The sequence below is a fragment of the Podarcis pityusensis genome (genome assembly GCF_964106645.2).
Source record: "Podarcis pityusensis genome assembly, chromosome: 16".
Lineage (NCBI taxonomy): Eukaryota > Metazoa > Chordata > Lepidosauria > Squamata > Lacertidae > Podarcis > Podarcis pityusensis.
The window spans coordinates 14,027,544-14,054,466 of NC_138041.1; the positions used below are offsets into that span (position 1 = coordinate 14,027,544).

At 48.7% G+C, this 26,923-nt stretch overlaps 2 protein-coding genes across 7 annotated transcripts; both read left to right on the top strand.

The window, feature by feature from the left end:
- The first annotated feature begins 315 nt into the window (after positions 1-315).
- Positions 316-3,784, top strand: B4GAT1 (beta-1,4-glucuronyltransferase 1). The gene is made up of 2 exons (XM_080985802.1): positions 316-1,518; positions 2,452-3,784. The coding sequence occupies exons 1-2, from the start codon at positions 457-459 to the stop codon at positions 2,641-2,643; spliced, it is 1,254 nt and encodes a 417-aa protein (XP_080841928.1). The 5' UTR covers positions 316-456; the 3' UTR covers positions 2,644-3,784.
- Positions 3,785-5,816: 2,032 nt separating this feature from the next.
- On the top strand, positions 5,817-24,033 carry BRMS1 (BRMS1 transcriptional repressor and anoikis regulator). 6 transcript variants are annotated; one of them, XM_080985806.1, is made up of 11 exons: positions 5,817-5,975; positions 9,013-9,145; positions 11,242-11,332; positions 13,416-13,543; positions 14,591-14,670; positions 16,827-16,923; positions 17,538-17,630; positions 18,272-18,336; positions 19,621-19,660; positions 21,238-21,376; positions 23,570-24,033. In XM_080985806.1, the coding sequence occupies exons 2-11, from the start codon at positions 9,019-9,021 to the stop codon at positions 23,685-23,687; spliced, it is 978 nt and encodes a 325-aa protein (XP_080841932.1). In that variant the 5' UTR covers positions 5,817-5,975; positions 9,013-9,018; the 3' UTR covers positions 23,688-24,033. The 6 variants fall into 6 exon arrangements, with proteins under 6 accessions (XP_080841932.1, XP_080841933.1, XP_080841931.1 ...); XM_080985807.1 differs by having other exon boundaries at positions 5,848-5,975; positions 8,976-9,145; XM_080985805.1 differs by lacking the exon at positions 5,817-5,975 and adding an exon at positions 6,086-6,271.
- Positions 24,034-26,923: the final 2,890 nt, after the last annotated feature.

Genomic DNA, 26,923 nt, shown 5'->3' on the forward strand with positions numbered 1-26,923 from the left:
TACTAATAATAAATGGCAGATGATGATGATGACGACGACGACGATGGTAATAATAATAATAATAATAATAATAATAATTGAAAAACACGCACGCACGTCTTAGTGCGGTGTGTGCGAGGGAAGGGGCGATGCATCTGCCTTGCTTTGCAAAACAAGGGAGAGAGCAGTGCAAAGGAGGGAGGGGAGTCGCACCTGCCCGGGGCCTGCGCGTGTTTTTGCAATGCATCCTCCAAGGAAGCAGAGGGCGCCGAGGAGAGCTCGCTCCTCCCGCCCCCAGACGTGAAACTGTTTGCAAGAGCCGCCAGGCACCCGCCTGGGAAGCAGCCTGAGCAGCTGCGGGGAAGGATGCGAGGTGCGGGGCCTGGCTTCTCGGTGCGCTCCCTCCAGGCTGGCCTCCGGTGAGGTCGGGCGAGGAGGAGGGGCAGGCGAGCGGGCCCGTCGCTGAGGCTGCCGCCCATGCACTGCTCCTGCTTCCAGGCGCTGGTGGCGGCGCTGGCGCTGGTGGCCGGCTTGCAGCTCCTCTACTTGGCGCTGCTGTCGGGGCTGCACGGCCAGGAGCAGCGCTCCCGCTATGCCGAGCTCTTCCAGGGCCGACGGGCGCCGACGGCCCGCGACGCCCACAAGGAGCGCCTCAAGCAGGTGTTGGCCAGCGGCGGCGCCCTGGACGCCAGCGGCCAGTACCGCGTGTATCGGGACATGGTGCGCGGATCCTGGGAGGGCGAGCGCAGCCCCGACGTGGTGCTGGTCACGCACACCAGCCTGGGCAACCTGCACCACGCGCAGCGCCTGGCCGAGCGCTGGCGGGGGCCCATGTCGGTGGCCCTCTTCGCGCCGGGCGCCGCCGAGGTGCGCTTGGCCACGGCGCTGGTGTACGCGCTGGCCGCCCTGTGCGCGCCCGTCCGCCAGCTGGTGCGCCTCCACCTGGTGTGCCACGCCGACCAAGCGGCCTCTTTCCCGGAGCTGCCGGACCGCGGCGAGTTCGCCCGCCTGCAGGCCTGCGGGGATGTCTTCGCCAAGCTGGCGCGGGTAGCCGCGGGCCGGCGCAATTACGCGCTGGACGCCGCCAACGCCTCGTACCCGAACAATCTGCTGCGCAACGTGGCTCGGGGAGCCGTCGGCGGGCACTGGATGCTGGCGGTGGACATGGACATGGTGCCCAGCGAGGGGCTGCGGGAGGACTTCTTGGCTTTGCCCGGAACTGCTGCCGAGGAAACGCCGGGGGTCTTCGTTGTGCCGGCTTTCGAGATCCGCCACACCCGCCGGATCCCGGGCACCAAGACGGAGCTGCTGCAGCTGTACCAAGTGGGCGAGATCCGGCCGTTCTATGAGGAGCTGTGCCCGCGGTGCCAGGCGCCCACCAACTACTCCCACTGGCTGAATCTCCCCATCGGAGGCCCCCTGCGCGTGGCCTACGAGGTGGAGTGGCGGGACCCCTGGGAGCCCTTCTACATCGGGGCTAGTTCTGTGCCCCCCTACGATGAGCGCTTCAAGCAGTACGGCTTCAACCGAATCAGCCAGGTAGCTGCCCTGCCTGGGGGGGGGGGCATGACTTGGGGCAGCATTGAAGGCACGTGGCTTCCCTGCAAATAATCTTGGGAACTGTAGCTTACCCCTTAACCATTCTCAGCACCCTTAACAAACCACAGTTCCCAGGATTATTTTGGGGAAGCCATGTGTTTAATGTTCTTTGGTGGTATAGTTCATATGTAGCCTTTGTTGGTGGAGAGGCCAAGCCGGTAGTGGGAAAGCTACATTTGAGCCAAAAGGTGGGGAGTCTTATATCAGGGTAGGGAATTTTTTTCAACTCAAGGACCACATTTGCTTCTGGTCAGCCATCTGGGGGCCATATGTCAGCAGTGGGTGGAACCAGAGAGAAAAGCAGGTGAAGCAACAGGTGTATATTTTACCTTTGTGTGGTAGGCTAGTTTTTACAGCCACATCCCTCTCTCTCCTCCATCCAGGTGGGCAAGAATCTTGCCTTCAAGAACACATTCCAGCAGAAACACTCAACAAGGAGGGGGTGGAGCAAGGAGGGGGTGGGGGTGTGGCCTGTTGAGAGCAGGGCAGAGGTTGGCCAAGGAGGAGGTAGAGCCTGGGCAGAGGACCAGATAGGGAGGCTTGACTCCCAGACCTGAGATTTCCCGTTCTTGCCTTACATCTTACCTGTGCCCATTGGGCTAAAACACCTACTCAGCATTACCACTGGTTATGCTTGTTGGTGCGTTGGTGGGGACAGAGTCTCTATCCTTGGAAAGTGTCCCACACCTAACATCATATATGACCATCAGGTGTAGGTCAGGTGGGCATAGCTTGCCCAGAATGGCTTTACAGGTCAAATGAGGGGTTTCTGTCACTATAAATAACCCAGAGGTATTTTGAGGTGCAGTTATTCTTGCATGTTGTAGGTTTTTGGTGGTGGGCTGCTGTCCTTACACTGTCCTTTTCCGCCAGGCCTGCGAGCTCCACGTGGCTGGGTACCGTTTCTCTGTGCTGAGCAATGCCTTCCTGGTCCACAAGGGCTTCAAGGTGGCAAGCGAGTTCCACGCACAAAAGGATGCCGAGAATCAACGCAACAAGCTGCTCTTCCGGCAGTTCAAGCAGGAGCTCAAGACCAGATACCCCAGTTCACCACGACGGTGCTGACCTCACGTCTACCTTTGTGGAAATAGAGCGGAGCCTCTTAGCTGGACGGCGATGGGAGCATAGTGTTGCACACTGTCACAACAGAAATGTCTGACTCAGGATAAGGACCACTCCTGTGCCAACTGGAGGGAGAGAAATGGCTTAGTGACTCGCTGACCTGCTCGCTCCAAATGTGTTTGTTGCTGCTAGAAGTATTTGTGCTTCATTTGGGGGGAATTTATACACACACTGAGACCCCTTCAGGTAGGAGAATACCCCCATTGAGTGCGCTCTGTGTGTGTGTGTGTAGTTTAAAAATAATAATATGGGGGTTTGCCTCAATCTCACAGACATCTCAATGGTTGATTCAGAAGGTCAAGCTTGTTGAAGGTGAATTGCCAATCCCAGCCAAAAAACTAGGAATTCTTATTGGCTCACCTCCCAGTTAGTTCACTTCTGGGGTGAGCAGTGATGGGGAACCTGATAAGGATGGGGAACCCGAGGCTCTCCAGGTGTTATTGGACTCCAGCTGCCTTCAGGGAACATGGCCAGTAGTCCGAGATGGTAGGAGTTGTAGTCCAACCATCGTTGGTGTAAACACTAGCAGGTTGCCTTTGATGGGTGTTCATAATTTTACACAGAGAAACACAGTGACCTGCGGGATTATCCAAAATAGTAGAGCTAGCCCACTCTGCCATTTTTTAATTCCTGTAGATGGTGGGTTGTTTTCTTAGTAAACAAATTCTGAGATAATAACTTTGGGATAACAACCATTGAATCTGGATTCTGTGGACAATCCTGCAGTCCTATTCTTTTCACTTGTTCCCAGTGCTTACAGACATGTGATTCTCCCCACCAGTCTATTTCTCACTGACTGGCATTTTCTGTAAAAGACCTGTGGAATCAGGGCTGAGGTTTATTTCTAAGCTATGGGAATTGAGATACGGTGATTTGGAACAGAGAAACAGAACTGTGAGCCAAGATTATAGGGCCCTGCACCGAACGTTGCTTCTCGGATTGGTGACCCCCATTTCCTTTTCTGTATAATGGGAATAAATATACTGACGTCTGTCCTGGGGACGGGGTGGAGGAGCTTAACTTATTGCTGTCCTGAACAATCACAGTCTGTAAATGAATTAAACTGAACCAGTTTGATTTAAAACGCTTTAGCTCTATCAACTTTGTGACAAGCATTCCAACAGAATGTATTTCTGGAAATTGATTGGGGAGGATAGAGGTGTGGGGAGAAACACATTTTAGTGAAAGATTGTCCTCAAAGGTGGATCAGGGCATTTTGGAGTTTGGAATGAGAAATCCAAAGAGTACTGCCCCCACCTCGCCACTGAAGATCCACAACTCACTGCAAAGTCCTCTCCAGCCTCACTGAAATGAACATTAATTACTGAGCACCCATATCAGAGAGCCTCACTTTTAAGCTTGAAGCCTGGCATCATTTGTTTTATAAATTTAGCACAGGGTATGCATGCACTACACAACCAAATGCTATGACTGGATGTCACTCAAACATCGCAGGTGCTCTGGTACTAGCAAACAACCATCACATGCCTTCCAATATTTGTTAAATAGCACTTTTCTCACTTTTATCTGGAGCAATTAATAGTAATAATTTGTCTAAATTACTATCAAATAACAGAAGGTATTTAAGTTCAAATGCAGTGGTGCCTCGCAAGACGAAAAACGCGCAAGACGAAAGAGTTTTCCGGTTTTTGAGTCATTCCGCAAGACGAATTTCCCTATGGGCTTGCTTCGCAAGACGAAACGTCTTGCGAGTTCTTGCGAGTTTGTTTCCTTTTTCTTAAAGCCGCTAAGCCGTTAATAGCCGCTAAGCCGCTAATAGCCGTGCTTCGCAAGACGAAAAAACCGCAAGACGAAGAGACTCGCGGAACGGATTAATTTCGTCTTGCGAGGCACCACTGTGCTTTGGTACCAAGCTGAATCCCACCATAATAAGATTTGGATGATCCATCTCCAATTTGGGCTACATAAATATTTTTTTTAAGCATTGTAAGGAATCGAGGAAGATACCGGTACATTCATTCAAGGCCACATTGTAACACCTCTTTTTTATGTCTTTTCTGACTTGCTTTGCGGTTATCTACACAAAAAATGGACCTCTTTTCAGTGGAGACAGTGAATAATTAGAAATCTGCATGCCCCCAAATCTTGCTGTGACAGCCCTATAGCCCTGACTGCATTATGGCATATGTACAGAGATGCTTGGTGTCATCAGTGCTGTCATTATTATGCTTGGTTATAATCTATCTATAATCAGAATGTGTTGCTTAGGTTTACAGCCTACTTTATTGGGTGTACTTTGTTGGGGGGGGGTTAATGGCAGTAAGCAACAGGACATGGTGTGATGTCATTGATTTGCTGTGCTGTCATAGTGTTTATAACTTTATTTTTTAAAAAACAAAACCCCCCAAACACCCAATGGTTTTCAGCCAGTAAGTTTGACAAGAAGGTAACAATCCAGTATGGTGTTAATGGTTAGAATGTCACACTAGAATTAGGCAAATTGGGTTTGAAAATCTGCTCATCCCCAAAGTTCCCAGGGTGATAGATGAACCTAATCTACTTCACAGGGTTTTTTGTGATGTGCAGGATGACAAAAAACCCCAAACAACCAGATATGCCTTCAGCTCCTTGGTCAAAGCGTGGGGTACAAATGCCAATCTTTTCTTCTTCTTTTTAAACATCAGAGGGTGTGGGGGTGGGCAGTAGGAAGATAATGGCATTCTCCATGGCAACAACAGTACTGGTTGGCATGGCAACCACCACCTTTGTACTAATCTTGTAGTGAGGCTTCAAGCCAGAATTTGCCTCTTGGCTCCCCACCCACCCCAGCTCTTATTTTTCCTACGTCTATATTTCAACTTAGCCACAGTACTAACTATGGTAAATGTGAGCATATATTTAGGATGCACTCAAATAAGCACATATACATGCAAACGAACCTTTCCTGGGAGGACGGTTGGTTTTCTTTTTAATTACTTTTTCACTGTATGGTTTTATTTTGCTATGAAAACTTCCACGCCACTTTGTAGGCACACAGAGAGAGCACATTTTCACGCCCCTTCGCTTCTCTAGTTTTTCTTTATTGTCTCGTTACTACGGCAACGCATACCCTTCTTCCGCTTCCGGATTCCCATAGTGCTTCACGGAACCATAGAGCTTGACGGCTATGCAGCACCATAGACGAGTGTAGGGTACTTAGAAAATGCTAGCCGCTGTGATTGGTTAGCGTTGGTGGGCGGGGCCGAATGAGGACGACTTCCGATTGCTGAAGAAAGCCAGAGCGGGGTTTGCGCCTTCCTCAGCCCCTCCCCCAGGTAATGAGGGGTCCAGACTTTCCCTATTACCCCCCTTTTGTGGGTAATGATGGTCCCGCCCATTCCAGCCTTATGCATTTCCCCCGCTTTGAGAGAAGGGGGACTACACGGGCCAGCACACTACAACCCGGGGGCGGGGGTGTTCGCATATGACCGATTTCTCCCACTTAAGTTCAGTGTTACATGTGCGACATAGGGGGAGAAAATGCTTCTCTTTGCCCTCTTGGAAGTGCTCGGCAATTCTCCCCTAAATGATATCCATTCGGGCACATGCTTGAGTCTGTTGTAATATGGGGGTAAGGTTTGCTATATTTATGTGCCCCCCCCAGGTCCTTCTGTTGGATTGTTCTTACCAAGCAAATGTTATCGGGGTGCGGGAAAGACCATTAGATATGGCGGGGGTGGTGATGTCGGGGCTCGTATGTCTGCTTTGCCAAATGGTGCCTTTCACTGCAAAGGAGGAAGAAGCAGCGCTTGCAGGATCGTCTCTGGATTTCCTAAGAGAACCGTGAGAAAGAGACACACGCACAACCCTTCCAAAACCCACCTTAAAATCACTACCAGTGACCTCTAGCTGGGCGGAGAACTGCACTCAAAATGGAGGGATAAAGGGCTCTGGGAGGAGGAATAAGTTGTGACTTGAAAAGCTGCCTGAAGAGGCAGACATTCAAGAGGTGCAGCTCCCCTTCCTTCCTTCCTCTCTCTCACTCTTGCTCCACAAACCAGTCATATCCAGTCGCCACTGCTTGGGAAAGAGAGATGTGCTGATTTTCCTGTCCTCTACCGTGCAGTGGCTGACACTGATTTCGGCTACAGCCCTATGCATGTTAACTCAGACCCCAGCCCCACGGAGTTCAGTGGGGTTTACTCCCAGGCACTTGTGGCTTGGAGTGCAGCCCTAGTCGCCTCTTTCTTCCCCTTTAAAGCCTGGCTGGGGAATTTGCCCTTCCAACTACAACATCTGTCCTCTCTAACCACTGCCCATTGCTGGTTGGGACTAATGGGAGTTGGCACCCAACAGCATCTGGTCTCCTATTCTTGATTTAAAAGAAGCCCTTGTTTCCTGTCTTACAGGGGCCCTCATAGCACTTATTTAAAAAGTGCTGGGAGGGTTCCTGGAGCAAATGGTGGGCTGAGCGGGTGCATTGCACGCAGGTTAAGTCCCAGGTTCAGTCCTCAGCATCTCCAGGGTAGTCAAGGAAGGGGAAAGCGCTTTTCATGGGAACCAGCACTGGTCAAAGGCAACAGGGCTTGGCTAGATGGCCAAAAAGTTTGACCTGGGGTCAGGCAGCTAGCTTTCTATGTTCCCAGTATAGGGGAGAGAGGTCCCAAGACAGAGCTGGGGAACTTGTGGCACTTCAGACATTTGCTGGACTCATACTCCCATCACCCCTGACCTTTGGCCATGCTGCCTGGGGTTGATGGGAATTGGAGCTTGGCAATGTCCTGAGGGCCAAAAGTTCCCCACCCCTGTCCTAAGGAAGGGAACCCCTGATTGCACGTTTCATTTATCGGGCATAGGCAAACTCGGCCCTCCGGACGTCAGTTCCCATCATCCCTGACCACTAGTCCTGTTAGCTAGGGATGATGGGAGTTGTAGTCCCAAAACATCTGGAGGGCCGAGTTTGCCTATGCCTGATTTAACTCCTCTGAAGGCGTTGTGTGTTAGCAAGGTGCTGATGGTTGAGGATTCTGGAGGCTGAGAAAGGAGGAGGTGGTTATGGGCAAAGACACAGAAGCCGGAACCCCTGGCTGCCTTCATAGCTGCCCCTAATTTGTCATTCAGCAGCAAAATTAGCCTTTGAATACGAGTTGCTGGGAATCACAGGTAGGGAGAGGGCTGTTGCACTTAGGTCTTACTCTTGCACTTAGGTCTTGCACTTAGGCTTCTTACAATGGGCATCTAGTTGGCCTCTGTGAGAACAGAGTACTGGACTAGAATAGCCTTTGGCCTCATCCGACAGAGCTCTTTTTGTGTTCTTATGAGATAAAGAGCTGAGAGAGGAGGGGAGCTAGCCCTCCATCTTTAAGAATATATGAAGAGGTGGCTGGATCAAACCAATGGCCCACCTAGTCCAGCATCCTGTTCCCACAGTGGTCAGCCAGAGGCCCATGGGAAACCTGAAGGCAGGACCCAACCACAACAGCACCCCCTCCCCACTTGTGATTCCCAGCAACTGATATGCAGAGCCATGCTAGCTCCAATAGTGGAGGTAGAACGTAGACACCATGGCTCTTTATATTTTCTGGCAAGCCTCCATGCTTCTCAGTGGGCAAAGCGTCTGATGAATGTAACCTGCAGCCAGGTTCTTAGGTTCTCTGTGTGTCAGGGAAATACACCTGTCTAGCAGTTCCTTCAGACTGAAGTGCTTGGTTAAACCTGTATGTGCAAAAAAGAAAACAAAATCCAAACTCTGTATTAGCAACACTTCTTGAGAAAATGTAAACGTTTCCTTATGTTGGGTAATGCGGAAAAAATTGAGAGGGTCCATCAGTATTGTCTTTCCACTGGCTTCTGAAGACACCTGGTTAGGCAAGTGTCCCCTAAACTTCTGATCTTGCAAAAAACTGTTCTACTTGTCCTGCCTTATAAATGGCTTTTTTTCATTGTACATATTAATTAAGGCTGTTTTGATGCTCTGATGGAATTGTTCTTGTGTGTATGTATGGATGTTATAATTGATTTTATAGTTGCAGTCCACTGAGAAGCCATTTTGGCATGTAATTGGTATATTAATTGGGCAGGCTTTCAGCTTAGAAGCTTGCTTAGTTGCTGGCGACAATTTACCGGTTATTGTACCTGCCAGCCCTCCTTTGCAACCTTAAGGACCACAAAGCCGCATTTCCCGCTGATACACTCAAAGTACTCAGTGCCGTGCTTGTAACCCATTCCTGTGCTTAGCACGGTCCCCTTTGGAATACGTGTATATCATAATTTGCTATTGTCAAGATGATGGCCTGGTGCCGTATTCACCTTTCTGCTGCTTGGTTGTTGCCTAGCCTCCTTTCCTTAGCCTGGGCCCTCTTGTTTCTGCAGAGCACAATGCCTGTGCAGCCATTGCCCAAGGAGATGGAGGCGGAAGGAGACTCGACCACAGAGATGAACGGCGAAGAAGAGAGCGAGGACGAGCGCAGCGGCAGCCAATCTGAATCAGAAGAGGAGAGTTCAGGTAGCTGGCAGGAGCAAAACGCCTCCCAACTCCTTCTTTCAGGGTAGAGCATGCAATTTCCATGCAGGAAGTCCTAGGTGTGGTCCCTGGCATTTGCAGGTAGGAGTGGGAAAGACTCTTCTCTGCCTGAAACCCTTGAGAACTGCTGCAAGTCAGTGCAGACAGGACAGAGCTGTTCAGAACCACAAAGCCTATTGTCTTACCTTTTTATGGGAACACCTATGGTACAGAGGGAGAGCAGATGGTTTGCACACAGAAGATCCCAGGTACCATAGTGGGCATCTCCAGTTAGAGCAGGCGTGGGGAACGTGTGGCCTTCCAGATGTTGTTGAGCTCCCAGTTCTCATAAATCCTGACTGCTGGCCATGCTGTCTAGGGATGATGGGAACTAGAGTTCAACAACAGGGAGCAGGATCTGACCCAGGGGCTGGATTCTGAGCTTCCCTACCTGCCACGGGTCACTTTGACAGGTGGATACAAATCTGAACCCTAGAATAATTTTTGGTTTCCTTTTACTTACCAGCAATTGGAAACAGTAGTAAGGAGGACTGAGTTTTTCCCTTTCTTTTTCTGTTAACACCCTGTTAAAAAATAAAATAAAAAATATTGATACTTATTCAAAACCACACAAAAGTTCTTGCCCATTGCAAAGCATCTTTATATAATACACCAAAATAAAACAGCAACTTAATCTAAAAAAGAACAAAGGCAGAATGGGGGAAAGGAAAAGAGAGACAAAAAGACAGAGAAAGCATAAGAAGAGGAGAAAGAAGAGATTAAAGAGCTGTTACTCTGACAATCTGACTTAGCCTCTGTGGTCTTTCTAAGGCGGGGGTGGAGAACACCACCCACTCACAGTGGGACGAGTTTGACAGGTAGGTGGGTGGGTGATCAGCTGATCATTGGGGTTTGCAAAGTGCAGTGCTGTCAGCTGATTGTCGGGGCTTGCGAAAAGCTGCACGGGACACACTGCAAGCCCTGACAATTGGGTGGTGGTTGCTTGCAAATGCCAATGACGATCAGTAGATGGCCAGGCTTGAGAAGCAGCACTGTGCATGGTGCTTTGCAGATCTACACCTTGTTCTGATCCACCTGCCCAAGAGAGGGCTCTTGGGAGTGGTCTGATGCAGGGATACCAAAGAAGGATGTCAAAAACACACGGCCAGTTCTAGTGCTTTATTAAAGAAAGGTGTAAACTTACAATTCAGCATGCAGAGAGCCCTGCTGCCTTGACAGATGCGGGATGAACACCACAGCAGCAAGCAATCATGACTGGTCCACAAAGCCGAATACATCACTTTGGCCAGAACCTCCACCTGGCCCATGAGGGCATAGGTGGGCAACTACCCAGGGCTTACAGACAGCTCCCCTCTCTGGGCCCAGAGCCCAGCATCCCAAGGCCCACAAATAAGAGTTGTATCAAAGCAAGCCAATTAGCATGTATCAAAGCAAGTGAATATACTTAAGCGAGCTCGTTCTTGCAACAACTCCCAATTAGTTTTGGGGTTATCTTGTCTACCAAGATGGCATATGCAAGCCTTCCAGAGTGGGCTCACATTTGGTTCAATGCAAACCTGCTCCCCACCTCCCATCGGTATGGTTTCAGGTATAAGGCAGTCGGGCATGGCTTGGCTAGAACGGTTTTAGCTAAGGGGGAGACCTGGTGGGGCCTAATGAGATCCACAGGCCTGAAGTCCCCCCGCCACTGTTCTGCTCGCTGTGGTAGGAAAACAAAAGGGGAAAATTCTGTGCAATTCGAAAAGCTTGCAACCCTTTCTTCCCTGATGCTGTTCTAGATTTAGGAACATAGAAACATACTACTCAGTCAGACCCATTGGTTTGTTTAGCAGCTCTCTAAGGTTTCAAATGGGGCAGGGGGGCAGGTTCTCCCAGTCCTATCTGGAGTTACTGGAGACTGGAGTGGGAACCTTCTGTGTGCAGGGCAGGTGATCTTCCCCTGACCTACAGTCCTTCCCCACTGATTTAAGCCCATTGAACGGAAAGAGATCCCAGATAGTGAGCATTGTTGAATTTTCTTGCCCTGCAAGACCTGTTCAGAGGAGCCAGGTGACACATGTTGTCTCTTTTACCTGCAGAGATGGACGATGAAGATTATGAACGGAGACGCTCAGAGTGCCTAGATGAGATGTTAGACTTAGAGAAGGAGTTCTCTGAAGTCAAAGAGAAGTGAGTTTTTTCCATCTCTTTCCCCTGTACTTATTTATTACATTTTAAGCCCACCCTTCCTCCAAGGTGCTTCCCCACCCCCAGTTACCCTCTCAACAACCCTGCAAGATGAGCCTCATCCTCCTTAAGGTTTCTGGCTCACTGTGGTTTCTTGTGCCTGCTGCCCAATAACTCACTTAAACTTAAAAAAAGAGAGACACTGTATAAATATCTCAAGAGTCCTTCCAGTAGCCAAAAGCAAATGAACTGAATTTTTTGATTAGGAAAATCAAGTGTCGGTGTGCTTCAAACATTGCATTCCAAATTCAAAGCTTTACTTGGAGATCATTTTTGCTGGGATGGCGTAAGTTATTTTTAATTCGTGATGACTCAATAGCATGCACTTCCCTTTTATCGCTTAGATTTAAAGAAGGAAATTTGAAGGTGTGCTAAATTTAGGATGCTTGGCAAAGAGTCTGTGTAAATGTATGTGCTTCCTACAGATATCCGAAAAGAGTTAAATGCAACTTTGATTTGAGACTAGCGCAAATGAGGCCCTGCTTTTTTGTGCACTAAGGTTTGGAAAAGAAGCATATAAAGATCTGAAGACTAGAGGCAGCGCCCAGATGCTCAACCCCACAATAGGATCGCAGAGCTTCTTTAGAAAAAGTAGCCTGCCGGAAATAAATCTTTACTCCCTGCTTAAAGGCAAATTAATTTGTGGAACTCACTGCCTCAGGTTTTAAAAGGGGATGAGACAAACTTGCGGAGGAGGAACAGATGCTATTAGTGGTGAGCATCCACTGTCCTCTGAGAGACAATTTGGAGGAGGAGGAAGCAAGCAGACAGGCAGCCAAAAACATCATCAGATGGCTGTTCCTGGACCATCTCAGGGAACTACCCCATCTGCTGTTCTCTTCCCAAATGTTCAAAGGAACTAATTGTTCTCATTGCACTGGGTTTTGCTGTTGTTTGACTTCCTTGCCTCAATATATATTTTTTTGTAATTCCTCTCCTTCCAAAAAATAAAAAGATGTGCAAATACAATAAACAAAACAACAGACCAAAAAACATTGCAAAAATAGGCATGAAGGCAGGGAGAAGAAAAATACAAGATAAAAAAATAAGGATTAAAAAAGAATGAAATATATTTCATGGTGGGATACAAGGTTCTTTATTGCATATACAAGATATATCAAGTATTCATAAATGTCACCAGATAAAATCTTATTTAGTAGGAATGTGCAAGCCATGAGATTGTTGTCTCATATAAGCCCCCAAACAGATGCTGACTCTGAGGGGCTGGCATCGCCCCTGGGTCAGTTTTTCAGAGATGTTCCTTCCTTCCACAATTCTTTTTTCCTAGGCCCACTTATATTTTCTATTTACACACACACACAGCCTTTTAGGGCAGGGATGTGGAACCTGGCTCTCCAGATGACTCCATCTCCCATTATCCCCAGCAAGTACAGACAAAGATCAGAGATGATGGGCAAAGTAGTCCTGCAGCATCTGCAGGGCCAAAGGCTCTCTGCCCATTTCCTGTTTTAAAGCATAACCCTTACATATTCATTATACATTAATAGGGAACTCGGGTGCTGAGCATGTTGGCTGTGTAGCCAAAACGGGGGTACAGAGAAACAAGAGGGGGATGTTGTCCTGCTCAGCAGAACCCTACGGTTTGCAGGAGTAGAAAATATTTTTTTCCTTAAGTGGGGGAACACCCCCCCACCCACAACAAGTTAAGTCATCCAGTCTATATAATTTATGAGTCCATTAGGCAATAGTGTCCCCAATTTGTGGCTCCAATCTGCCTCTCCTTTCTTTCACTGTTCATATAATTCCATTCCTGAAACCTGCATACTGTATGCTCTACACACCCAAGGTTTTTTGCTGTTCTGAAAAATGCTTAACCTTGACATTTTCCAGTTCCAGTACAACTTCTATGCTCGCATATTTTAATTTAGTGTGGTCATACTAACTTACCCTTCCCCGCCACCCCACATACCATGGGGGGGGGGGGAATTCCACCACCCACCTTGAGCTCTTGTGGCAACTCTGATTAACCTGTCTGCTGCTGCTGCTGCTGCTGCCGCTCTCGCAGGCTGTTCAAGGAGCGCCTGAGCCAGGTGAAGGCAAAGCTGGAGGACGTGATGGCGGGGAAAGCGTCAGAGTACCTTGACCCGCTCGGGGTCTTGCAGAACCACATGCAGATTCGGATTGAAGTGGCTGGTAAGTGAGGAACCCCCCTGGCCACTCTTGCCAGCCAGAGTGTAAGCAATCATAACAGCTTTGGTGGAGAGATGGCTTCCAGGTTGTGGCATTTGGAGTTAGGGCTGGGGTTAATTTCTGGAAGAGGTGCATGGGTTATCTTCCTCGTACAGCGTTCACCATATACTGCAGATGTGCCTCTTTACCCTGGCCTTGGTCCTTAAATATTTATTTTTAAACAAACAAACAAACCACATAGTGATGGGCAACCCAGCCAGATGAGCAGGGTATAAATAATAAAATTATTATTAGACGTGTTCTGATTTTAAAAAGTGAAGAAAGAAAGAAAAAGGGAAAAAGAATAGTACATCACTATAGCAATTGTTAACAGTTAGTAGTTAGCGTTTTTAACCTACTGTATTTTGTATAAAGCAGTTCCAAACTTCATTATACTTGTCCATGATGCTTAAGGTATTTTGTATCGTGGGACTCGCCTCTTTTGTCTCATTTATACTGTAATGTTCCATTTGGGAAAGTTTTGCTTCTTTTGCAATTCAGAGGGTTTTATTTGTTTTTCTAAAGGTACGTTGTGTTGTTGCAACCAGTCTGGAAATATTATAGTAAAAAAACCCCACCTTATAAATCAATGAAAACAAATGAGAACTAGACTGCAAGGGGCTTGTGTCTCCCTGGAAGCCATGCCTGCCTCAACGCAGGGATGGGCTGTGCTGCAAAGGAGGCAGATGCACTTTGTAGGTGCTCAGAGGCATTCTCTTCCGTGGCTGGTCTTTTGCATTGAAAGGAAGTGGTGGTGGAGCTGAGCCCCGGTTGAGCTTCTGAGGATGGAGAACAGTAAGAGCCATTAGACCGTATGGCAGACACTCTCGGGAGGCGGTAGATTCCCCTTCCTTGGAGGTTTCAAAACAGAGGTTAAATGTCCACATGTCAGGGATTCTTCATCTGTGATTCCTGCATTGCAAGGGGTTGGGCTAGATGACCCTCAGGACCCCTTCCAACTCTACCGTCCTGGTTTTATGAACAGTGCTTCAACGTTTTGCCTTTCTGCAGGGATCTACCGAGGTTTCTGCCTGGAGGTGATCCACCACAAGCACCGTTGTGAGCTGCAGGGAGCACAGCAGCACCTGGAGGTGAGAAGCCCCACTTGGTCCCATCTCCCTCCCTTCAGTGCCGCTTTCAAATCCTGGCGGGGGCCGGAAAAGCAGCCTCATCACAAACTTCTCGGGCAAGAAGGCAGAATGCAAAAATCTCATATGCAGGGTGGAGGAGCTGCTGCCAGTCAGTGTAGACAATACTGAGCTACATTAGCCAATGGACTGACTCCATATACGGCAGCTTCCTCTGTTATTACTCTAACAGGCATATGGGCAGAGGCTCTAATGGGGCTAATGTGAGAGGCAGTGTGGTGTAGTGGTTAGAGTGCCGCACCAGGGCCTGAGAGACCAGGGTTCGAATCCCCACTCGGCCATGAAGCTCAGCGGGTGACCTTGGGTCAGTCACTGCCTCTCAGCCCCACCCTACCTCGCAGGGTTGTTGTGGGGATTGAATGAGGGCAGGGGGAGAACCATGTACGCCACCTTGAGCTCCTTGGAGGAAAAAGCGGGATATAAATGCAGCAGATAAATAATATCACACCATGCTTTTAATCCTGGGAACTATAGTTTGTTAAGAGATTTGTCGCTCTGAGGGGGCAAACAACAGTTCCCGGAATTGTTTTGGGGGGAAGCCATGTGTTCAAAATGTGCCGTGAATGTGACTTCAGTTCCCCCAGGGACAGGGAACCGGCGGCCTTCCAGATGTTGATTGACTCCAGCAGTCTTAGCCAGCATGCCCAGTGGTTGGAGACAATGAGGGCTGCAATCCAACAACATCTGGAGGGCTGCTCCATGGGCTCTATTCAAAAACATGACATTGCTGAGTGTGCCCTGTTTCCTACTTCATTGCGTATCCCAGCTTGGAATTCCAGAGTCGGGTTTCAGCTTGCATACGAGAATTGCATGTGGGAGCTTGCAGGACCACACGGTGCACTCGACAAACAATAATTAGCAACAAACAACCGGGTTCCTCAGCAAGAAGCCTGAGTGGTGCTTTCTGCTGACCAGCAGCTTTACAGAACTGATTGGTGGTTGTCGTGGAAAAAAGGTCCCTGCCTTTAATTAGCTGAAGACGAGCAGGCGGGGAACTAGTCTAGTTTCCAGTTCTCTTTTTTGCAAACACAGCCCCGATCAGCGTTTTCACAGATATGCCATTGATCCACCACGTGAACTCCTAGGCCCAGGGGTGGGAAATGTTTTGGCCCAGGCCTTCTGGGTGACCTTGGGCCGGTCCTTCGTGCTCGCATTAGCCTGCCTCACTGGGCTGTCGTGTGGATGAAATTGGTGAAGGAGTATTACAGAGACCACCTTGAGGTCTTTGGAGGAAAGGCAGGAGAGAAATATTAATAAATCGAAAGGAGACCACGCTTTTTCTGAGAGCATAAAACCAGGTGCAAATTTGCCTGGGCATTAAACGGAACAGCTGGGTGCCTTGTGAGACAGCGAGCAGAAATTATTGTGATGTGGGGAGAAACCCAGTTGGGCTCATGCCAAGAAAGCTTGAATATTAGGTTTAGATGTTGCGCTGGCTGTAGAATCAATAGCAATCCCCAACTGGATGGGAAGAAAGAAGAAGGGGAAGATGCACTTAATCCATACCACCCTGTGGAATGCCCTCCCATCAGATGTCAAGGAAATAAACATCTGTCTGACTTTTAGAAGGCATCTGAAGGCAGCCCTGTATAGGGAAGTTTTTAATGTTTGAGGGTTTTAATACTTTGTCGGAAGCCACCTAGAGCGGCTGGGACAACCCATCCAGATGGGTGGCATATAAATACAGTCGTACCTTGGAAGTTGAATGGAATCCGTTCCAGAAGTCCGCTCGACTTCCAAAACGTTCGGGAACCAAGGCACGGCTTCCGATTGGTTGCAGGAAGCTCCTGCAGCCAATCGGAACCTGCGTTGGATGTTCGGGTTCCAAAGAACGTTTGCAAACCAGAACACTCACTTCCGGGTTTGCGGCGTTCAGGAGCCAAAACGTTCGACCTCCGAGGTACAACTGTAATAAAATCATTCTTATCATACAGAATTGACATGATGCCTTTCGGATGTCCTTGCACTGCAACTTCCGCCACCCCTGGCAATTGACCATGCTGGCTAGGGTCGATGGGATTTGTAGTCCAAGGACTACTGCAGGGTGGGGGCACCACATTGGCTTATCCTGACGTGACGTCGCCCTTCTACCCAACCAGAGTGAGAAGCTGCTGCTGTTCGACACCCTTCAGGAACGCCTCTTGGAACGGATCCAGTGCTTGGAGGACGACAGGCACAGTGTGGGCCTCACTTCAGGTCAGTCCGGAGGAGCAAGCAGACGCTGTCCCTTCTATGGGGAGGGGCCCATAGCTCAGTGGCAGAGCACCTGCTTTGCTTGCAGAAGGTCCCAGGTTCATTCCCCTGATGGAAAGAGTTGGCTAAACCCTCAGAGAGAGCTGCTGCCAGGCCTCCCAAAAAGCTGATTTTTAAAAATGTATTTCAAAAGTGTCATCTAGCCTGGAGGAGGAAGTTGCCAAGTTCTGCTTTCAGCAGTGTGCTGACTTCCTGGGTTGTGAGATGTCGTCATTGCGGGTAACTCGGCAGAATTAACGATGGTGCACAAAGCCTTTTTTTAAAAAACCAAGGCTGCCTTGACCCACAGATGGAGAAACCTGCAGCCCTGAATTTGGCCCCCAACCTCATTTTATGTGGCCCCTGACACTTCCTGAAGCTGCTCCATTCTCCCATCCTGGGAACCGTGGTTTGGTGAGGGTGCTGCAAATCGTCTTCTGATAAATGCCTGTTACTTGCCCACCCCATGCCGACCCAGCATTGAATCCATTTGGGTCGGTGGAGCATCGATGGCCATCAATGCTGAGGTTCCCCTTTGGGCTTATTTTTTTCTCTCTCTCTCTCTCTCCGTCCCCTAGAATGGTGGGATGACAAACTTCGACCGAAGCACAGCTCAAAGGAATGGGACCCACTCCGGCCTGGCAAGAGGAAGAAAGCACCACTGGTGTCCGATATCCTTTCTGTGCACCCCACACCCTGATGGCTCTTCCCTAGAGGAGGCTGTGGTGCCCAGCATATGGCAAAGAGAAGCAGCTCAGCAGAGCGACTTTGGACAGCTTCTAATGCAGTGTTTGTGTTGGGAAGCGGGTTAAGCACTTGCCCAAAATTATTTCAGGAAAATGGGTGAGTGGGGATGAGTAGCGTTTAATTGGCAGCATTTATTCCCTGCCCTTTACCCAAACAGGCTGTCTCAAGAGCTGCTTTAAAAATATCATTTCTAAGATTCTTTAGCTGTGATTCCCACATTGGACGAGATGACCCTTTGGGCTCCTTCCAATTCTGTGGTCCCTGACCTCAGGCTCACAGTCTAAAAAGACATGGCACACAAGGTTAAAGGAGGGAGGAGGGAGGAGGTAAAAGCCAAGCTCAAGCACAAGTTCTTCAAGTGGTAGCTGATGCCAGGGGCAGTTTTGTCTGCCTTTAAGACCAGTCTTCATTCAGATCCAAGAGCAGAGCTGGTGACAGCATCCAGGGCCAGGCACACAAAGTTCTTCCCTCAGTTAGATGACTTGATGGACAATAGAATCCCAGTTATATTTTTTATCATAGTTGCTGGGGTGCAGGCACCTCTCCCTTAGCTCGTCTTTCCCACGCCCGTACATCGTCTACATGCTGCGTGAAATGGATATCATGGAGGACTGGACAGCTATCAAAAAGGTAAGGGTGAGAGAAACGGGCTTCTCCGTGTCACCTTGATCGGAGTGAAGGGAGAGAATGAGGACTCTGAAGTGTCTCTGAGACTGGGAGCAGAAGAGGGGAAGCCTGGAGAACTCGCCCTTGGTTTTCATGGAGAGGCTGGTCATGGGAAATCACACTAATGCAGGGTTTCCCAAACTTGGCCCTCCTGCTGTTTTTGGACTACAATTCCCATCATCCCTAGCTAGCAGGACCAGTGGTCAGGGATGATGGGAACTGTAGTCCAAAAACAGCTGGACACCCAAGTTTGGGAAACACTGGTGTAGAAAATACAGAGCTAGATGGACCAATTGTTTGACTCAGTATAAAGTAGCTTCCTCCATTCCTGTTTGAACCAGCTGTTTATCCAGAACAATGAGGGACCAGAGTCTTTATTTTGAAGGGAATGACCATAGCTCAGTGGTAGAGGTGGCGCTGTGGTCTAAACCACTGAGCCTCTTTTGCTTGCCAATCGGAAGGTCAGCAGTTTGAATCCCCGCAACAGGGTGAGCTCCCGTTGCTCTATCCCAGCTCCTGCCAACCTAGCAGTTTGAAAGCATACCAGCATGAGTAGATAAATAGGTACCGCTGCGACGGGAGGGTAAACGGCATTTCCGTGCACTCTGGCACACATCACAGTGTCCTGTTGCACCAGAAGCGGTTTAGTCATGCTGTTTAGTCACGTGACCCAGAAAGCTGTCTGTGGACAAACACTAGCTCCCTTGGCCTGAAAAGCGAGTTGAGTGTTGCAACCCCATAGTCGCCTTTGACTGCACTTAACCATCCAGGGGTCCTTTACCTTTTACCGAGAAGATTTGCATTGCTTATAGAATGTCCCAGGTAGGGCTTGGAAGACCCACGTCTGAGTCCATGGAGAGCCACTGCCAGTCCTTGTAGACAAGGGATGGGGAACCAAACTCCCATCTTCCCTGACTGTTGCATGCTGGGAGGAGCTGATGGGAATTGGAGTCCCAGCAACATTTGGAGGTTCACAGGTTCCTCAGCTGACACAGATCAAAGACCTGACTTGGTGGAAGAGAGCTTCCTGTGTTTCTGATCAAGGGTGTATAGTCCCTTTGGGACTTCATAGTGCTGCAAAAGAGGAGTTAGGGTATTGGGGGGCCTCCTCGTTCCCTTTTTCTAGCTTGGGATGAGCCTCTCCCTTGGAGGTCTGCAGGCTTTACCCAGCCGACTAGACAAGGGACTTCTTCAGCAAGGGGCCTCTGGGAGTGTGACTTCCTCTTACACTCATCTCTTTCTTCCCAGGCTAAAGCGGCTGTGTCCTCGCCGAAGAGGAAACTAGAAGGCAAGAGCCTTGTTTTTTCTCTCTCTTCATTGCAAGGAGGAGGGGGTGTGGTCCTGGATCTTTCCCCTGCCTTTCAATAAAGTCCTGATTGTGCCTGAATGTCTGGGAGGATACAGAAGCCCAACTGAGCAGTGGTTCAAAGGCAGGCAGCCTCTGTCTGCTTGGTCCATTGGAGAGGGTTACAGGGCCAGGACCCCCCCACCCCCTGTGTTTGTGTGTGTTGGGTGCATGTCTTTTCATGGAATCTGGTGCTCCTTAGAATCTTGGGTTTTGTTTTGTTTTTAAATCAGGTTTCTAGCCCTTATGGCCGCAAAGATTATATTTTTAAAAACAAGTGAGCACTGTCTGGTGACAGCTTAGAAGCTGGGTTTCGATGTAGATGGGATACTGAATTTCGGCCTTGCACAGCTTCCCGCCCCCTACCCCATCTGTTGTCTTCTGCAACCTGACTGCTCTGCTCTTCCAGTCCTTCCCAGCTGCCCTCTCTCTGTTCCTTTCTGCATAAATGCCCAATTATTTGGAAGTACGGTTTGGAAGGGGAGAATAAATGATGGAACATGAAGATAGGCTAATTTGCATATTGGATCATGGCTGTCATAATTGAGTGGATGTGTGCATGCACAAAATCTGCAGAATGAGTAGAATGCACAATCAACCCCACCCTTGAGTTTAAACTGCAGGTGCTATCTGACTTTTCCTCCCTGTTTCCTCCCCCCCCAACCCACTGATTATTTTTCATTATATATTTTATTTAAGGCATTCATACGCGTCCTTTCATGATATTTATGCCTGGGCAGTTTACAGTTTTACTTTTTAAAAAGTGACAAATATGTGCCATAAAATTGACTGGAGGAAATTAACAAACAACATAATCAGCCAAGTAAAAATATCCGTCCTTGGTGTTTTTAAAAATATAGCGTCCTTTCAATACTTTTTAAAAACACAAAGCACTTCAATTATATCTGTCCCTCATGAATCCCAAGGCAGGTAACCACAGAATTAAAGATGAGCAAATCCCAACAATGAAACACAATGAAAGAAATAAACTTCTAACAGAATGATCAACAGCAAGAACAGATCATCAGCAGTTAGATCCCAATCATAATCATTATATACACATTACCACAGTGAGAAACCATTCATAAATGTCCAACACGTGGATCTTATTCTGGTGCTGGGATGCAATTAAAATTGGTGCCCGGTCAGGGCACCTTCACAGAGAAGGCACAATGTCCTCCCTGGTGGTAGGACATCGAGATGGGCTTCCCCACCCCAGACCGAAGGGCACAGGCAGGTTAGTATAGGGAGAGGTGCCCCTTTAGATACAACAACCCATGTGGGGAACCTTCGATCTTCCAGAGGTTGCTGAACTACAAGTCCCATCAGCCCCTGCAGGCACAGACAGCGATGATGGAAGTGGCAATTCAGCAACATCTGGGGGAGTCAAAGGTTCCCCACACCCAAAAAAAAGACATTCATTGGGGAAAAAACCCCAGAGAGAATAAGAATGTTGCTTAGAACATATTGGCCCTGATTTTTCCACTTCCCCATCCCACCATATCCTTTCCTTCCCTCAGGCCCAGTGAAGGCCGAGAAACTGCCATCCCCTGCCCTGTTCTCTGCTCACTGTGAAGACGGCCAGCTCTACTACGAAGGCGAGGCCTACGTCAAAGGGCAGAGCATCTCCTTGCAAGTTGGGGACGAGGCACCTGTCCAGTGAGTGATGAAAAAGAGGAGGGGCAGATGGTGTGGTGGGTGCAGCCAGAAGGACGCCCCAGATCCTGGCCTGAGCTTGCAGCTGAGGATAGTTATCTTGTGCATTTATAAAGCCAGTCAGATAAAAGACGAGAAGAGCCCATCTAGCCTAGCACTGTGTTTTCACAGTGTCCAGCCTTGATGCCCATAGGAACTCTCCCAATCCTGAGATCCCCAGCAGCTTGTATTCAGGGGCAAACTGCCTGATAAAAGAAGGTTTTCTTTATCTGTAATACACACAAAAAAAACATAGAGAGAGCCATCCTTAGCAGCCATTGATAGTCTGATCCTTCATAGACTTGTCCAATCGTTTTTGGAGCCGTACAAGTTGGTGGCTGTTATTACATTTTGGCGGTAGAATATTCCATAGTTCAACTATGCACTGTGTCAAGAAGTACTCTTTTTTTCTGTCCTGAATATTCCAGCATTCAGCTTCTTCGTTGTCCCTGGGTTCAAATGTTATATGAGAGAGAGAGAAATAAAGAGAGAAACCTCTCTCTGTCCTCTTTCCCTAAATATGCATAATTTTATATGTTTCTTTCTAAGCTAAAAAGCCCCCAGTGTTGTAACCTTTCTTGGAAATTCCTCTAATCTCCTGATCATTTTCGTTGCCCTTTTCTGCAGCTCTGCAATATTGTTTTTTTGAGACAGGGCAGCCAGAAACTGTACATGGTATTCCAAGTTTAAAGATCAGTGACAAGACAGTATATCTGCCCTCAGATATACAATCTTTGGATATTTTTCTCAGGACACAGCAGTAGGGGAGGAAAGGGTTAAATTCCCCTTCCATGCCTGCTCTGACCCCATGACCAGTCTCCCTTGCCCCAAGCTGCTATTTGCATTTCCTTAAAAGCAGCATTGTTAATTGCAAATATGTATTACTAGTGTTATTATAAAGACCTATAATTTTTGCTCAGGCTTTTCGAAGCCCGTAAGACCCTGTCTTCATTTGTCTGTATTCTTGTTTTTATACGCCCTTATACAATTGTTTTGCTGTTTTCATGTTGCATTTTTTTTGTGTTTTGATGGTTTTTTAAATGTTTCACACCGCTTAGAATCTTCTTTTTAAAAAAACAATAACACTTTCTATGAATGCTTTTAAATAAATAAACATCAGTAGCAGTATAGTATAACTTACAAAGCACCTAACATGGTCTGTATCAGAGGGTGGGGAACCTCAAGGCCCAGGCACAAAATGCGGCCCTCCAAGTCTCTTTTTGCAGCACTCAGGAATCTTCCCAGGCTTTTCATTCTCCTCCTCCTCCTTTGCCACTGGTCCTGTTTCACACCCTCACTGAATGTTTTTTGCCTTGCTGCAAAGTGTCCTTGAGCTCTGATAATGCCTCTCAGTTAATGCTTGGAGGGCTGACAGAGGGGTGGGGTCTGTGGGCATAGAAAATAGCACACTTTATTGCTCCGCCCACTTCCCCTCTGGCCCTGCCCTCTCCACTGGCATGTGGCCCCTGGAAGGCTGCCCAGAACAGAACATGGCCCTTGGGCTGCAAAATGGTCTCTGCCCCTGGCTGCATATGTATGAAAAGGATAAGGCAGCTCCTGGTGCTTTCAGGCTTGACTTAAAAAGAACAGAAGACAGCAAGCTTCAGGGCACTTTCTCCTTTACTTGACCAGTCGATGGGGTCCAGCCAGTCCCTCTCCTTGCCCTGATATTCTTTTGGGGAGGGAGCAAGTTCAGCCTCTCAGTGAACCTTGGTGCCTTGGCCTGTGGCAGAGGCCTCCTTTCGCTTCTGGTTAACACCCAGTTTGGCCCAAAGTAACAAACTTCTCCTTGCAACCAGCTAGGATGGAGTGGACCATCTCAGGGAGAGGAGGGTGAGCTCCAGCATCACCTAAAAGAGCAGCCCCTGCTTCCCGTCTCTCCCTGAGAGATGGGAAGGGTCATAGAAGCACGATATAGAACCTCTGTTGCATCCAGGAGGTCCCAGGTCCCATCTCCATGTAAAGACTCCATTCTGAAACCTTGCAGAGCCATTGTCAGTAGTCCGACTTGGTATAAGCTGCGTTCCTTTGGAGTGAGGTTTGGAGACGGCTGGCATGTTGAGATCAGGGCCTGTGTGAGATGCTGCCTTGGCCCCCTGCCCCAAAAAACAGACACATTCTGCCTGGCCATCCCTGACTCTTTTCCCTTTCCTCTAGGGCTGTGATCACTGCCATCAGCACTGGGGAGGTTTGGCTGCGCAGGGAAGACGGCAGCAAGACCAAAATCTACGTCTCGCAACTCCAGAAGGGCAAGTATTCCGTGCACAAGGTCTAGCAGCGCAGACTTTGGCTCTCTCACTTCTCCTGGAACAGGCACAGCTTCCCTCTCTTGGACTTCGGAGCAGCAAAGACCACCCCGAACCACCCCAGTTTGGGCTGCAGCAGGTGGAAGGGAGAAGGGCTTGCTTGCAGTTACCTTGAAATCATACCAGCATCGCTGCCCCTAGTGACGGGGGCACTTGGCGTGGAGCCCTCCCCCTCCAGCCCCCTGTTGGTCCTGCGGCAGTTTTGATTGTGCTTGCCCAGCGTGCCCCTCCCTCCGTGTTTGGGGCTGGGCGTTGACGGCAGCTCCTCTCTTTCTGGAAGAAACATCCAATAAAACACCAAAGTGAAATACCTCCCTCCAGCTTCCAGGCCTGGCTTTTTAATTTGAGACCAGCTGTCTCTGAGGTTTGCTTGTTTGGACTGAGAAGGGAGGAAATGCTGCTTTGGGGTGGGGTGGGAGGAAGGGGAGGGGAGGGAGAGATGGCAGTTAGAAGGCAGATCGCAAACCCTACAACCTCCATTGTCCTCATATTATTGTCCATGCTTGCTGGGGCTGATGGGAGTTCCAAACATTCGGTTGGCTACCACTGTCCTGACCACTTCCCTGTTACTTTTGAGGAGGCTGTAGCAGTGGTGGTATCTGTAAGGCCGGGCGATACCTGGTTTTCAGCAACGCAATATATCACGAGCTAAACATTGCAATATATGGATAAATCACAATGTCTGACATAAGGATGGGACTATTATAGAGGCGAACCGTAGGGCGGGGCGATAACTGGTTTTCAACATCGAGATATCACCATCTAAGCATCGTGATATACCGTATTTTTCTTTCTATAAGACTCACCCGACCATAAGATGCACCTAGTTTTTAGAGGAGGAAAACAAGAAACAAGAAAGCAACGCAAAGCCTCCTGAGCGAAGAGGGAGCCTTCCTCCCTCTTTGCTGAGGAGGCATTGCAGGGCTATCCCTGAAGCCAGGAGAGCAAGAGGGATCGGTGCGCACCAATCCCTTTTGCTCTTCTGGCTTCAGCGATAGCTGCACAGCCTGCATTCGCTCCATAAGACGCACACACATTTCCCCTTACTTTTTAGGAGGGGGAAAGTGTGTCTTATAGAGTGAAAAATACAGTACCGATAGATCACGATGCCTGAAATAAGCATGGAGCTATGGAGAGGCATTGGCTGGCTTCACGGTTTTTCCCATCTTTTCCCATCTTGCCGTGCCTGCCCTTGTGATTCTCTGCCCCCCGCCCCAGCCTGCGTGAGGCAGGGGAGAGCTGAGCCATCAGAGTTAACAGGGGCTGCAGAAATCGAAGAGAAGCATTGGCTGGCTTCAAGGTTTTCCCCCACATTGTGATTTTCACATAGCACACAGCCAAACACATTGTGATCTGTGGTATGTTGCCAGGTCAGAAATTATGAAACTGATAGCAAAAAATTGACTTCACAAAATGGTTTTGGATATATATAATTGTCCAGCCGTGTGTGTGTGTGTGTGTGTGTTGGGCTGATATAAAAGCTTAATGAAATTCATGGGGGGTGAGGGTATCCATGGCTACTAGCCATAATGACTTTGTTCTCCCTCGGCTGTCAAAGGCAACAGGCCCCTGAATTCTAGTTGCTGGGAACTGCAAGTGGGGAGAATTGTTGTTGCTCTCAGGTCCCGCTTTCAGGCTTCCCCAAGGAATCTGCACTACACAAGTGTTTGGCCTGATCCTGCAGGGCTCTCCTTAAGTTCTTAAGATGTTTTTGCCAGGGAATTGGCCGAGGCATCTGGAACAGAAGCAGAAAGACTCAAAGGGATTCCTGACTCCTACCAACCAACCGGATCCTTCCCCACCCCGCTCCCCCCACCCATTCCCCGCCGTGGCTCCTTCCTTCCTTCTTTCTTCAAAGCAGGGCTAGACCTTTGTTCTGTCTCTTTCCTGCCCATTTCTCCTTTGCACACAAGCGCTGCTTCTCAGAAAGCACAGAAACGAACGAGAAACTCTCAGGTGCTAAAACAGAAGAGATGGAAAAACTTTATTGCGGCTAAACAAGAAGAGCCAACTAAGGGTTGTGAGCAGAGGCTTTGACCAAAATGATCTTCAAGAAGACAAAAAAAAAAAAAAAAACCCACAAAAAAAAATGGCCAAAATGAAATATTTTGCTGAAGATGAAGATAAATTCCTTCCTGACCTCATATTAGCTGGGATGAGCGGTTCCCATTTGAATGCTCGACAGGCAACTCAAAGCAATGAGGCTGCTGTGCAGGAAGCTATACAGTCATACCTTGGGTTACAGACGCTTCAGGTTGCATGTTTTCAGGATACGGATGCGCCGAAACCTGGAAGTACTGGAATGGGTTACTTCCGGGTTTCGGCGCTTGCTGAATCGCAACCCGCGCAGACGCGGCGCTGCGGGTTGCGAACGTGCCTCCCGCACAGATCACGTTCGCAACCCGAGCATCCACTGTACTTAGGAACTGCCTCATTCAGCCCTACTTGTGTCTGGCAAATACAGTGGTACCTCGGGTTAAGAACTCAATTCGTTCTGGAGGTCCGTTCTTAACATGAAACTGTTCTTAACCTGAAGCACCACTTTAGCTAATGGGGCCTCCCACCGCTGCTGCCGCCGTGCGATTTCTGTTCTCATCCTGAAGCAAAGTTCTTAACCCAAGGTACTATTTCTGGGTTAGCAGAGTCTGTAATCTGAAGCATCTGTAACCTGAAGCATCTGTAACCCAAGGTACCACTGTAGAACTTCTACCTTGTTTTGAGCTCTGGGACATGAGCTATGACACCCAGGTTCCTTTGTTCCTTTGCCCTGTAGAGATCTTCCCTTATAAAATGTTTGGGTGGCTTGGCAAGGGCAATGCAAGCTTTTCATGGAAGTTGCAACCTATATTCTTTTGTAGAGGGCGACATTCCTTCAGGGGTGACCTGTCAGGGGGCGGGGCTGCATATCGGCAGTGGGCGGATTGAGGACGAATGCAATTGAGGACGAATGCTCAGCAAACAGGTTGTCTGGAGGCACCACAAGTGAGACTATTTGCCCATTGGATTAATTTTGCCTGCACTGACCGGCAGCTGCCGTCTAGGATTTCACACCGTGTCTCTTTCCCAGTCCTACCTGTTGCTGCCAGGGACTGAACCAGGGACTGTTCTGTGGCCCTTCCCCTAAAAATGACATAAGAGTCTGGGAAATTTTGGAACAAGACGGAGATAGACTGAAATTGCAGAGTTTTGAAAAACTAAAAAACAA

Bases quoted from the DNA above. Each gene is read 5' to 3' on its own strand.
- B4GAT1 (XM_080985802.1), top strand. From the start codon at position 457: ATGCACTGCTCCTGCTTCCAGGCGCTGGTGGCGGCGCTGGCGCTGGTG. The intron at 1,519-2,451 runs GTAGCTGCCCTG...CTTTTCCGCCAG, and splicing joins GCTTCAACCGAATCAGCCAG to GCCTGCGAGCTCCACGTGGC.
- BRMS1 (XM_080985804.1), top strand. From the start codon at position 6,397: ATGTCTGCTTTGCCAAATGGTGCCTTTCACTGCAAAGGAGGAAGAAGC. The intron at 16,924-17,537 runs GTCAGTCCGGAG...TCCGTCCCCTAG, and splicing joins CAGTGTGGGCCTCACTTCAG to AATGGTGGGATGACAAACTT. The intron at 19,661-21,237 runs GCAAGAGCCTTG...TCCTTCCCTCAG, and splicing joins GCCGAAGAGGAAACTAGAAG to GCCCAGTGAAGGCCGAGAAA.